Here is a 14,265-nt window from a genome sequence, read left to right as displayed (position 1 = left end):
CAACTCCCAGAATTCCCTAGCCAACTGGCTGGAGAATTCTGGGAGTTGCAGTCCACATATCTTAAATAAACCAAGGTTGAGAAATACTGGGTTAGATCCCCTGGACCCCAAATCAGGTTTATATTCCATGCTGTTGTGATTTGACATATCTGCAGTGGACAACCTAAGAGTAACTTCCCGAAATCTTAAAGCTGGTTGTTTCCAAGTAATTCTAACTGATTCATTCTGCCTACCTAATCTACTGAGACACAAATCAAAAGGTAGCTCAATTGAACTAATTCTAAACCACCCCTAGTCAATCTGTTCTGCATATTTTGCCCTCCTTAAAGAAGGAATGGAACAATCATCACATATTTCATAAAACACAACTCCTACAGTTGCCTATCTACCTAATTTGCTGGGTGTCTCCTCCTGCAAAGGCTCATGGGATGCTAGGAGAGAGTGGGAGGGGGACTTTGCATTTCCAAAATAACGACTTCGAAAAGGAATGGGTTTCACTTAAGGTCAGGAATTGTTCAAAACGTGTACTTGAAGAAATATTTCCTAATTTTGGTGCACAGGAAGTAACATATGGGTTTCCACACAATTCAAGAAAGCCTTAAATGCAGCGGTTTGATGTAAATCGTGTGGAGCCCAGGAAGATGTCAACAGAAAATTGAATCATATTCCTGTCAGCTTAAGGGAAAGTCCTGTTAAATTCACTTTTAACTTCCTTTGTTTCAAAACAACAGCTCTGAAATGTATTGGTACAGAAGGTTAAGAGGTTTCTAAATACTCTTGCCACTCATCCATTATCTCTTTCCCAACCCTTCAGCCCTGCCTCTTAGGGGGTGGGGGAAAAAAGGAGGCAGGCTGCTCTTATCCATCAAGAAAGAAGCCATTAAATGTGAAAGCCATTTTGCTTTCAATCTGGATGTGGAGAGAATATTTAGAGAAGCAGCCCCAACGTTTTGGACACCAGGGACTCATTCCAGGGAGAAAGATTTTTCCGTGGACTGGACGGGGCATGGTTTTCCGTGCTACCTGCATCCCATGGATGGGGCTTTGCTTGTTTGCTCCGCTTGGTTGCTGGCATGATATGGTCTGGTGCCTGTCCACAGACCGGGGTAGGGGGGAGGTGGGGGACCCCCTGATTTAGAGGGAAGTGTCCTTGTGCAAAGAATAAACCAAGGCATAGACTCTGCTTTTAAAAAGGAAGCCTTCTTTTGATGCTATGAGAAAGTTGGCTCTGGTGGCTCAGACTGGTAAGACAGTCTGTTATTAACAGCAGCTGCTTGCAATTACTGCAGGTTCAAGTCCCACCAGGCCCAAGGTTAACTCAGCCTTCCATCCTTTATAAGGTAGGTAAAATGAGGACCCAGATTGTTGGGGGCAATAAGTTGACTTTGCATATAATATACAAATGGATGAAGACTATTGCTTAACACAGTGTAAGCCGCCCTGAGTCTTCGGAGAAGGGCGGGATATAAATGCAAATAAAAACCAACAACAACAACTTCAGAGTCCTGGGCAGGCTACAGAGACAAAAACATGGAAATTACTGGGGTTCCCTGCAGAGAAGCGGGTCTCCATGTTTGAAAACCAGGGTCTTTTGAATTCTCAGAACAAATTCCAGTTCTTGTGCAGTTAGAATTTGCCCAAGCTGGATAAGTTGGAGATGGTGTGCAAACACAGCAAGACTAACGGCTAAACTGGAGATATCAGCCTTGGCTGACCTCAACATACCAAGTTCTGGTCCTTTGAGATATATTCGCAAGCACAGAGGCTCTGGTGGGGATTCAGCAGGTGCAGAAGACCTACCTCATGAACCCAGGTGCTCCAAAGCACCCACTTGCCTTGGAAGATGAAGACACACCCAGTCCCTATGTGGATTACAGGTAGTCCTCGACTTACAACCACAGTTGAAGCCGGAATTACAATCCTAAGTCATTGCAGTCATAAGTAGTAGCACCCACATGACTAGAAGTAACCTTTTGGCTTTTATCATGATTAATAAGCGAACACCACAATTGTTAAGTGAATGTCAGTCATTAAGTGAAGCCATTCACTTGAGTGGGTTTTTTTGCTGGAAGCATCACAAATCAATCATGTAACCCTGGAATGCCATGACTGGTTATAAAGATGACTGTCCAAAATGCAGTCATATGACCATGTGGGAGGGCAGTGTAACCATTTAAATAGCCAGGAGTGCTTTAGGGCCATAAAGCACCTGTTCTATGGCTGTCATAACTTCAAAACAGTTATAAAGCAACCACTCATTAAGCAAGGATGGTGGGCTGCTGGGGGTTCACAGTGGTTCGGGACAAGCTCTAGCTAAGATTCTGTGCAATTCGGAGAACCCCCAAATCCCACTCCTGGCTGGCCCACCCCAACCCTCCCCACCTCTCCCAGGAGTTCCCACACAGCCCATTTTGGATGCAGGTAAATGCAGGGCGTATGTGGAAGCTCAGGGAGGGTGAAAAACAGGTCTACCAAACTTCTGGTTTGGTAAGCCTCCAGAACCCGGGGAGGGCAAAAATGCCCCCCTCCCGCCGTGGTGCAGGAGGATGGCTAGGCTACGCCCACCAGCAACTAGGCAGAGAACCCCTTGCTAAAATATTTGAAGCCCACCCCTGGCAAGGACTATCTGGTACTCTGACTATATCTGATGCATGATATCCTGAACCACAAATTATCACTACTATCTAGTAGTTTATGATTCAAATCCTGGAAATCAACTTAGCAAACCACAGCTAAATTAATGTGTTGTGCAAATCTACTACAGTATGTGTAAACATACTACATTAGGCAAGCGTAGCCACTATTGGACTGTAAATGGGGAACAGAGCAATTTCATAAGAAAGAAAAAAGACACACAGTCACTCAGAAATGACTACGGCAAAATTCTTCTCTTTGCCATCAAGTCGACCAGAAGGATGGGCAGTGCATATAAGTTTAACAATCTGAAATCTAAAATCTTCTCTTGGAATCAGGAATTTGCAGGCACCCCAAGAAAGAAAGAAATTGAATGCAGCAAGGAGTGCTCTCCTGCATTTCTACTACGCCATAAGCAGCATGCTTTGAATTCCTGCAGAAGTATTCCCCAACTTTGATTCCAAAGTGGGAGCATTCTTGGATGACTCTCCTGTGTGTCACTTTATTTCCCGGTGATATCAATTTGTTGAAACCATTTTCGTGGGGGGAAAAACTGCCACCATACTTTTGTTTTTCTTAAATATAAATTTATTTGAATTTTAAATTAGTTAAAGTTAAAGTTAATTTCTACTTAGCTTCTATCCCTCCCATCTCTCAATCCCTCCCCATCCCTCCCATTCCTTTCCTAGAATGGGAGATCCAGAGGTCCTGCCTCTCCATTTTTTGGCCCTGTTCAACTGGCTGTATTCTTCCTATTCCAGACAAGGTGGGAATCCCGGCTTCCAAGTTGCATCCAGACCCAGAATCCCCTTCTCCCTTAGGAAGCAGCTGAAGTTGAAGGAGCTTGGTCACTGGGAGCAGCTGCTCCTGCTGCATTTCCATCCATTTGGGGTACACGATTGCGTTTAAAGAATCCAAACTGGAGAGATGATAGGGGCAGAGGTAGGGAAGAGAGAGAAACAGATTTAAGGTGAAGGAGAAATTGCAATGCATCTCTCAATGGTACTAAAATAATAGACGAGTAATATGAGGATCTTCTATTCTCTTTTCTAAAATGTGAAAGTAGCTGCAAAGAGTACTTAACAGGAAATCTGTTTCTTGCATCTGTTTTATCCTAGGTCCTGAAAAAATCCAGAGCGTACAATTTAGTGTGCTAATCAATCTTTTTCAACTTTGGGAACTTTAAGATGTGTGGACTTCAACTCCCAGAATTCCTCAGCCTGCCATGCATATCTAGCAGATCAGAGATAACTCAAGAATCAAAGTGCACAGGACAGATGAAGTTAATTTGGCTGTGGAATTCTGGGAGTTGAAGTCCACATATCTTAAAGTTGCCAATTGAGAAACACTCAGAGCCTCTGGTGGCTCAGCAGACTAAGTTTGTCTGTTATTAACACAGCTGCTTGCAATTACTGCAAGTTCAAGTCCCACCAGGCCCAAGGTTGACTCAGCCTTCCATCCTTTATAAGGTAGGTAAAATGAGGACCCAGATTGTTGGGGCAATAAAGTTGACTTTGTATATAATATATAAATGGATGAAGACACAGGCTTAACACAGTGTAAGCCGCCCTGAGTCTTTGGAGAAGGGCAGGATATAAATTCAAATAAAAAACAACAACACTCAATGTATATAACTGTAGAGTTAGTCCTTGATTTGAGCCTGACAATTATGGGTGTAAGTTGTGACAGTCGTAAAGCAGGTCACCATATGACCAGATCCAATATTACAACCTTTTTTGTGGTGGTTGTTAAGTGAACCCATTGTTCACTATGGGCAAGTTTAAAACCATTGTAAATCGTGGTCACGGGACCATAGGACTCTGCAAATGGCTATAAATGTGAGCCAGTTTCAAAGCACCCAAAATGCAGTCACATAACTGTGGAAAGGGTGACATCAGAACCTCAAAATTGAGTTCATAATTAGCATTTGGAGTCTTGTTATAATTTCAACTGGGCAATAGGTCATAAGTTCTTTTTTGGTTCTTCCTGCCACACCATATTCTGAGCTACTAGAGGCTGAGAGTTTCTGGCGTAGAATGTGAATTGTCAAAAAATATCTCATGGGATAATAATACTGTTGTACCTTATAGCATATGGAGAACACAGCCTGTGTGCACACTTTATTTCTATCTGAAGTTCCTGCTAAAAAAATCAGCTGCCCTACTACTTTGCAATCAGATAGAGGGATTTCAGCCTCCACTGAAACCGATCTTGGTTCTGGAGTTGATTTAAAGGAGAGAGAGGACCCTAGCAAGACTGATTGACAGCCCAAACCACCTGCACAGACCTTATACAAGACAGCCACTATAATGGCTAAAAGCACGATGCCTCCAATGGTGCTGCCAATGATGATGGGGACAGGATTGAATGGCGAAATCAACTCGATTTCTGTGGTGATCTGAAAAGGAAAGCGATTGGAAGCTGAAACCTTGTTCCCACAATCAGTTTTAATTTTAGGAATCGGTTTACCCAGAAACCTGCTTGCTAGATTCAACTGCAAAACTACCATAAGACAGTGTAAGAGACTAGGAGAAATTAGCCTTTGCTGCACAGTCATTTTGTTATTCCTCTTTGGTGTAAACATTCTTATACAATATGCTAAAAAAGAGGGAACCAATAGGCAAAGGAATTGTTGGATGTTCTCTGAACTTAGTTGTTTTCTTGGGGACATTTCATTACCCATCTAGGTAATGTCATAAGTCCTGAAAGGCAGTGGGATTGTTCTAGCAATTATAATATTACCTAGTAATCAGTAATGAAACAGCCATGAAGAAAACAGCCAAGCTCAGACAGCTCTAAAGACTCCACAGTTTAACCCTAATTTACAAATGCTGTATTACCTTCTATTGGCAGGCAAATGAAAGATATGAGATAAGAAAATGAAAGATGGATGGATCGAGTCTGCACAATACCATTTGGCACAACTCTACATAACTCATTGTCCTGGCTTGTCCCCTGTCCCTGAACTGCTTAATGTGTTCTTTAAGCCAGGGTTTCTCAACCTTTCTGACTTTGCAATGGGGGTGGGGGGAAGGATGGTTCTGTGCGAGTGATGGGCAAGTGTGTGCGCACATGCAGCTCTATTTGTGTGAGTAATGGGCATGCATGCCCATCACTCATGCACACGCTCACACAAGTGGGGATGCGCACTCTTCCCACCACTTCTGTAGCCCGATTCTGAAAGCCTCAAGGCCTGGTAGTAGGCCGCAGCCCAGGAATTGGGGGACCACTGCTTTAAACATCTCAACTCTTTCATTAGATTCGACCAACCATCTCAGTCTTCCCTTTCTTCTCAATCATTCATTCATTCTTCCTTCATATGTTTTGTGCTTCAATCTTCCTTCATCCTCTCTCTATGACGGAATTACATACTCAACATACTTTTGTATCAATCACTTGGCTTTGCATTCAGATCACCTTTGTTCAGTACCCATTCATTCTTGACTCTCTTTCTTCATTCTCCCAAGTTCAGTTTATTATTGCGTTTCTCCTGACAAACCCAGCCCTCATTTCCATATTACAAAATCAGCAAGTGCATGTTTTTTGGGTTGTTTTTTTTTTTACTAGCAGCCACTTCTGTTCCTTTCAATAAAGAGCCACTCATCACAACAGACCACATACGATGGCTAGAAGCCAAGTCCATTAGCTTCCCGTCTGGTTCTTCTCTGTTGCTTTCTCCTCTCTTCCATTCCCTGTGTTTCAAGTCTATAACAACAGATCCTCTCTGGGCACCTGATGCAAAAGTTTTGCCCTAAGAAAGTTGGTTAATCTTGAAGATGCTACCAGCTTCCATGACTCAGTTGCAGCATGGACTAAGAGAGCTTTCCAAAGAACTTGAGGGCAGGATAGAAGCAATGAGTGGAAGCTTATTAAAGAGAGATCCAATCTGGAAGTAAGAAGAAACTTCCTGACACTAAGAACAAGTAATCAGCGGAACAGCCTGCTTCATGGAGTTATGCATGCACCATTGCTGGACATCTGCAAGAAAAGATTGGACAGAGCTCCAAGGTCCCTTCCATCTCTATGATTCTATGACTCCTGCCTTGCATTTCCACTGCTCAATCATTAACTCTTTAATCAACCAATCCTGATTCAATTACCTGGCTGAAATCCTCTGCTTCGTTCAGGAAAAATCTGGTGTCATCTACCCTTATGGATGCTTCGCTGCCAACATGGAATATTTCGGACTTCAGCTTTAGAAGTGATAAGCAAATGAAAGAGATCAATATAGTTTGGTCAATGAAAGGTCAATGAAAGAGGTCAATATAATATTGGTCTTGGAGGTAGGGCGAGGGCGCTCCTGAGCATATGCAGAGCGGCTGCCTTAGGTTTAGGCTTAGGTAATCTTTCCATGGAAGCCTCCCTGCCCCTCCATTATTTCCTAATAATCAATCTAGTAACCAGGTTGGACTAGAAGACCTCGATGGTCCCTTCCAGCCTACGATTTTATATTTTTATATTTCTCTCCTCCTTCCCTTTTGCTTAGTTCACCAATCAATTGACTAAAAAAAGAGAGTTCCTTTTTCTTATTTTCCACATGAATCCCAAATCAAACACCTAAGGTGGGCGCAATGGCTGTCGTAAGCGTTTCCCTATAGGGATTATTCAGGAATAGGAAATTTCTTCAAAATGCTTTCTTTGCCCAAGGTATTTAGTAGAAATATATCTTCCAAGCAGAACAATGTAATAACCTTATTATGAGACAGAGGTGCTACTTACTTTAGGAGACTTATCTTCTCTATAAAAATCTCCAGAAAAATTGAACCTGATCCATTCTCCCTTAGCAAGACTGTTGATAAAGCAGTAAACTTTGGGGCAAGCAAAAGCCCCCAGACAGCCTCTCTGTCAAAAGAAGAAAAGAGAATTTGTATTGCAGGTTCAATCTCGGTCCATCACCAGAAGTAAAGGTTTAGTCTTCCAAGTTTTCAGACTTATGCTGGAGACCTCCCTCAGGGAATTTCTATCAAAATGTGTTCTTTGGACTATTCTATGCATGGTATTAATGTGGTGCATGGTTGTTTATGGCTTCGGCTCCTAAGTATCTGATAAGCTGCTGGTAAATCACTCCAGTTGACTGACAAGGGATCTATATCCTAGGCTTCAATCATTTCCCTGGCTATTTTTGTACCTGCTCAGCCAACAATCTTAGTAGCTGCGAAATTGATTGTATGTTTTTGTTCATTGCATGCCCACAACCAAGCCAGTGGTGGGCTGCTACCGGTTCATCCCAGATTGGATGAACCAGGAGCAGCAGCAGCGGGAGGATCCATCCACCCACCCGGATGCTTCTGCACAGAAGTGTCGCGTTCACCCGCAAGCAAACCAGTAGCGATGGGTTTTGAAACCTGCCCCTGAACCAAGCATCACATAAATACCATACATAGAATAGCCCATAGCACATATTCTGACAGAGAGAAGTTCCCTGAGGATGGGCTCCAGTACGAGTCCAAAAGTTTAGAAGACTAAAGCTCAGGTCCCGGTGACTGACCCTGATTGGATCCTGCAACATTATCCTGGGACACATATATTTGCCTTCATTCGCGAGAATTGGTATTGCCGCTTGCCATCACCATCTCAGACAAAAATGCATCTTGGCTTCAGTTGAGGTAGTTCTTCTCATAGAGATATTAACCCAAAGGAAGGTGCATACAGTAGTCCTTGACTTACAATCATTCATTTAGTGACTGTTCAAAATTAAAACTGCACTGAAAAAATGACTTACAACCAGTCCTCACATTTATGACAGCCACACATCCTTACAGACATATGATCAAAATTCAGCTGCTTTGCAAACCAACATGTATTTATAATGGTTGAAACATCCTGGGGTCACTTGGTTGCCTTTTTCAACCTTTCCAGCTGGTTTACAACAAGCAAAGTCAATGAGGGAAGCTGGATTCACTTAAGGACTTCCAGCTGCAGTGATTCCCTTAACAACCATGACAAAAAAGGTCACAGAATTGGACTTGACTAGCTTAAAAACCATCTTAATTTGCAATGGAAATTCTGCTTTCAATTGTGGTCGTAAGTCAAGGACTATCTACACCAAATTCTTACCGTGAGGCGTTTTGTGACATTCTTCTTGCTGATTCCTGTTCTGAGGGTAAACAGCGGTGTGCAGGAAAACTGATTTTTCTAAGGGGGGGGGAGAAAAAGCAATTTTGCACAAATGGAACTTTACAAGAAAAAGTACCAAGTAATGCTATGAAAGAAACAGGAGTATCACAAAACATTTATGTGAACAAGTTAATGGCCATTTCAAGGTAATCTTATCTGGAAAAACGATTAATAGTTCTATGATTAGTCCCTTCTTGCATGGGGGGGGGAGGGGAAGAGATGCTTACAGATGCTGCCTAAATTGAATTTACTAATAAATATGTGCTACGGTTTAGTTCAAAAAAAATCTATATATTAGCCCATTATCCTTTTGATAATAACCCTAACTTATGAGATTCATACCATTCTTTCTGGATACAGGTAGTCCTCGACTTACAACAGTTCATTTAGTGACCGTTCAAAGTTACAACGGCACTGAAAAAGGTTACGACCAATTTTCACACTTACGACCGTTGCAGCATCGCCAGGGTCATGTGCTCAAAATTCAGACGCTTGGCGACTGACTCATATTTATGACTTCTGACAAGCAAAGCCAACAGGGAAGCCAGATTCATTTAACAACCTTGTCACCAACGTCTCAACTGCAGCGATTTGTTTAACAATGGTGGCAAGAAAGGTTGTAAAACGGGACAAAACAAATGTCTCGCTTAGCAACAGAGATTTTGGGCTTAGTTGTGGTCGCAAGTCGAGAACTACCTATATTAGAAAAGTGACACTTACCAATGTTTATGATTTTGACCAGGCCTGTCTTCTGTCCCTCCGAAAACAATCAATCGGTTGTTCTGTCCCAACTGGGCTTCCTACCCATTGAAAAGCCCCTCCAAAGTATTTCTGCAAGCATGGAATTCCCCAAACTGAACGACCCCGTTCTCATTCGAGTGTTGTTTAAATCAAACAAAAACAGACACGCATAATAAATAATAAATTTCCTACAGGTATGTATTTATTTATTTATTTATTTATTTTGTCACAACAATATATGTAGGAATCATACAAAAGATTATATAGTATATAAACATATATGGGTAAATATAAGGAGGTATAAGCATATATATAGAAAGAAGAAAAGAAAAACAATAGGACAGGAACGGTAGGTACGTTTGTGCGCTTATGCACGCCCCTTATGGTCCTCTTAGGAATGGGGTGAGGTCAATAGTAGAAAGTTTTTGGATAAAGCTTTTAGGATTATGGGAAGAGACCACAGAGTCAGGTAAAGTGTTCCAAGCACTGATGATTCTGTTACAGAAGTCATATTTTCTGCAATCTAGATTAAAGCGGTTGACATTAAGTTTAAATCTATTAGTTGCTCTAGTATTATTGCAATTAAAGCTGAAGTAGTCTTTAACAGGAAGGACATTACAATAGATGATTCTGTGAGTTAAGCTTAGGTCTTGTCGAAGGCGACGGAGTTCCAAGTTTTCTAAGCCTAGGATTTCAAGTCTGGTGGGATAGGGTATTCTATTGTTTTCAGAGGAATGGAGAACTCTTCTTGTAAAATATTTCTGGACACGTTCAATTGTATTGATGTCAGAGATGTGGTGAGGGTTCCAAACAGGCGAGCTGTATTCTAGAATTGGTCTAGCAAATGTTTTATATGCTCTGGTTAGTAGTGTGGTGTTTTGGAAAAGAAACTACATAAGTTTAGGTTTACAACTCTTAGAGCTTTTTTGCTATGTAGTTGCAGTGGGCTTTGGCACTTAGATCATTTGACATGAAAACTCCAAGGTCTTTAACGGGATGGGGTCATCTGTAAGGTAATGTCCATCTAGTATGTACTTAGTTTTGGGTTCTTTTTTCCTATATGTAAGACTGAGCATTTGCTGGTTGAAATTTGGAGCTGCCAATTTTTAGACCAAGCGGTTAGATGATCAAGGTCGTTTTGAATGATAGAAGTATTGTCTGTGATGTTAAATAGTTTGACATCATCAGCAAAGAGAACACAATTACTTGAGATATGGTCACAAAGATCATTAATGTATAGTATAAAGAGTGTTGGTCCAAGAACGCTGCCTTGAGGAACGCCACTCTTGACAGGAACAGGATTTGATAAAGCATTGCCAATTTTGACCACTTGTTGTCTGTTAGACAGAAAAGCAGATATCCATTTGTGGAGGGGTCCTGAGATGCCATAGGATATTAGTTTTAGGAGAAGTTTATCGTGTACTACTGAGTCGAAAGCTTTGCAGAAGTCTATGTAGATTGCATCTATTGATTTGCCTTGATCAAGATTTGAAGTCCATATGTTTTTGCAGTGCAGAAGTTGTAAGTTACATGATAATTTTTTTCTGAAACCAAATTGTTTGTTGGAGAGTAGGTTATTTGTTTCTAATTATGACATAATGGATTGGTTGATGATAGATTCCATGACTTTGCAGGTGACACAGCAAAGGGAGATCAGTCTATAGTTTTCGAAGTTTGGGAAGAGAACTGGTAGTGAAAGCTTTTTCAAAGATAATACTTAGGGGTTCTGCTATATTAATGGAAAGTTTTTTTATGAAGTATGCGCACAGTCCATCGGGTCCAATAGATAGCGATGGTTTTAAGTTGTGAAGAGCTTTTCCAATGTTGTCTTCTGTGAAATCTATATGAGTTAAATCATCATAATCATTGCTGGTACGTTTGTGGAAAGTCGGATATGTGTTATCGGAGTTAACAAAAACTGAGCCAAAGAAAATGTTGAAGAGGTTTGCTTTAACTGTTTCGTCATTGCATTCTTTGTTGTTAGAATCTTTTAGTGGTGGGATGGATCTAGAGTCTTTAAGTTTATTGTTAACAAAATTATAAAAGGCACGATTGGAATTTGTGCGCAGAAGATTCTCTTCTTGCTTGGTGTGGTAATTTGTGCATTCAGTTTTTATTTGGTTGCATATGTTTCTGTAGCGGTTTTTGAAATTTGTAACATACCCTTCTTTGTTTCTTTTCAGAGGATTTTTTTGATTGAAGCTTTTTTATTGATATGGGTAGTTTGTTTTTCTTGATCCTGGTAGTCATTTGTGGTACATATAGTTTAATGACTCTATTGATTTCAAGTAGGAAGACTCTATAGTGGTCTTCAGTGGATATACAGGTTGCAAACAAATTTTGCCAGTCCAGAAATGAAAGATCGTTGTTTATAAGGTCGTAATTGGCTTTTTTGAAGTTGTAGTTGGGAGTACTGTTGTTATGACGATTTAAGTATGGACGTATATTGAGACGAAAATCAATCATGCAGTGGTCACTGTTGGAAAAAGGTTCTTTAATTTCTAGTCCGTAAATTGAGTTTGAATTGTTGCAGAAGATGAGATCAAGGCAGTTGTTGAGTCTTGTATTGTTAGTTACAAGTTGTTCAAGACCTAGGTTTGTAACAGCGTTGTATAGTGTAGTATGGATTGGGTCAGTTGAACATTCATTAGTTGTCCAGTTAATGAGAGGTAGATTTAGGTCACCCAGGAAGATGAGAGGATATGGGCAAGAGGTAGCCCATGTTAGCATTGAGGTTAGCATATTTGCATGGGTAATGTCGTAGTCAGGGCTCTGTAGCATAGTAAGAATCGAAGAGTAGTGTCAAGTGATAGGTCGCATACAATAGTTTCAGGAAGAGAGTTTATGTGCTACTTGGATATTTTTAGATTCAGTGACTTTTGTAAAGATAGCCACTCCACCACCTCTTCGGTTTTCACGATCTGATCGATGAACTTGATATTCTTTGTTTGAGATAATGGAGTCAGGAAGGGATGAGTTCAGCCATGTTTCACAAACAAAAATGATATCGAATGTGCCACTGTTTAATAAGAGGATAAGTTCAGGTAATTTGTTGACTATGCTTCTTGCATTTATCAATTTGCATTTGAGATCTGAAGTGATTGGTGTTGAAGAGGTAAGGGGCGTGCATACCTAGTTTTGGATGTTAGTAGGTTGGGGGTTGTGTACAACAGATGGTTGCATAGATGGTTGGATGGTAGTTTGGTTGTTTGGATGGATGGTTGTTTGGGTGGCTGGTTGGGTATAATGTATAATACAGGCAGGCATCAACTTTCAACCACAGCTGGAAATAGAATTTCCACTGCTAAGCAAGGTGGTTTTTAAACGAGTCACGCCTGATTTTACCATGTTTTCTGCCATGGCATTAAGCAAATCTGGCTTCCCCTATTCACTTTGCTTGTCAGAAGCCACCTGAGAGGCTTACAAGCAGTGATCACATGACCCAGGATTCTGCAAACACCCTAAGTACCTATCAATTGCTAAGAGGCTGAATTTTGATCCCGTGACTGAGGAGGCTGCAACTGTTTTAAGTGTGGTTTGGTTGCGTACATTAAGTGTACACTGGTTGTAAGCAGTGGTGGGCTGCTGCCGATTCAGACTGGTTCAGGCGAACCAGTAGTTCCGATGATCAGCTGGCTCCGCCCACCCACTCCCACCCTATCCTGTCCTATATTTCCTTCTTTCTGGCTCAACTGATTCGCATGGCGTAGCCGATTTCCATGCTTCCACTGTTCTACTTACCAGGACTGCCTTAGAAGGTAAGCATCTGAGCTTCAAATTGCTGTATTTTGAACACTGCATGCAAGCACATTAGGTGCGCACGTGAGCAAAGTGTGCATCAGGAATGTGCACACTCACAGAACCAGTTGTTAAACCAGTTGCAGCCTACCACTGGTTGCAAGTCACTTTTTTCAGAGCCTTTTAATTTTGAGCAGTCACTAAATAAATAGCTGCTAGTTGAGGACTATCTGTACACTTCCAATACTAAACCTTTCCTCCAAGTTTACAGTCTTCCTCCAAACAAACATTAATGTTTCAAATGTTCTCTCTTGCAGGCACTCTAATCAACCAGCAGTTTTCTTCTTACCACGTCACTGTAGGACGGCGTTATATTCCAAAAGAATCCCTGTTTTGTCTTCAAAGGAAGCTCAAATGTTACATTGACTGCAGTGGCGTTTGAGTCCAAATTCCTCACCTGCCAGAACAAAAAAGGAAATTGAATAAATTTGGAAGAAATGGAATCAGGTAGCAAAAAGATGTTGGCAGAATGAACATGTCAAGAGATCAAAAAGTCCCAGGACCATACTGCGTGTAACCAAAAATTGTAGAGTCAACACATTGCTCCATTATTCTTGATAGATTTCAATATGCTTGAGGGACTGCTTCATATAACTATTCAGGTGGGGTTTTTTTACCTTTTTTTTTCACAGAGAAATTCTCTTTCCATCAAAAAAAAAAAAAAAAGACATCTTGTAAAGACCCCAGAGAAACTGTTTATTGTAGGTATGTATGCAAAGAGAGATGGATAACTGGAATGGTGGATGGGCTGAGTTATTCACTTTTTAAACTGCATTTGTCAGCCACTCTAATCACATCATTCTGGGTGATGAACAATAATGCAGAAACGTGATGGAAAAATAAAATCACGAAACAATATAAAAAGATACAAATAAATGCAGTTAGTACTTGAGTTGTGACCTTAATGGAGACTGCCTGTTAACGGCGTAATTCCTAATGGTTCATAAAACAGTTAGTTACATGACTGACCTGATT

The 14,265-nt window shown here is 41.1% G+C and overlaps 1 protein-coding gene across 2 annotated transcripts in view; it reads right to left on the bottom strand.

Moving 5' to 3' along the window:
• Window positions 1-3,278: 3,278 nt before the first annotated feature.
• Window positions 3,279-14,265, bottom strand: part of LOC131197286 (integrin alpha-X-like) — a 75,505-nt gene continuing 64,518 nt past the window's right edge. Inside the window, exons 25-30 of one of the 2 annotated variants that reach the window (XM_058181155.1) lie at window positions 13,580-13,687; window positions 8,692-8,769; window positions 7,354-7,476; window positions 6,735-6,827; window positions 4,922-5,032; window positions 3,279-3,553 (exon numbers count right to left, since the gene is read on the bottom strand). In XM_058181155.1, the coding sequence (XP_058037138.1) occupies window positions 3,452-3,553; window positions 4,922-5,032; window positions 6,735-6,827; window positions 7,354-7,476; window positions 8,692-8,769; window positions 13,580-13,687 (615 nt within the window). In that variant the 3' untranslated portion in view covers window positions 3,279-3,451. The remainder of the gene's footprint in view (window positions 3,554-4,921; window positions 5,033-6,734; window positions 6,828-7,353; window positions 7,477-8,691; window positions 8,770-13,579; window positions 13,688-14,265) is intronic. The other variant, XM_058181154.1, reaches the window with a different exon arrangement.

Source organism: Ahaetulla prasina, chromosome 4, assembly GCF_028640845.1.
Source record: "Ahaetulla prasina isolate Xishuangbanna chromosome 4, ASM2864084v1, whole genome shotgun sequence".
In the NCBI taxonomy this organism is placed as follows: domain Eukaryota; kingdom Metazoa; phylum Chordata; class Lepidosauria; order Squamata; family Colubridae; genus Ahaetulla; species Ahaetulla prasina.
The sequence above is the reverse complement of the archived record's forward strand: the minus strand, read 5'-3'. Positions and strand labels throughout refer to the sequence as shown.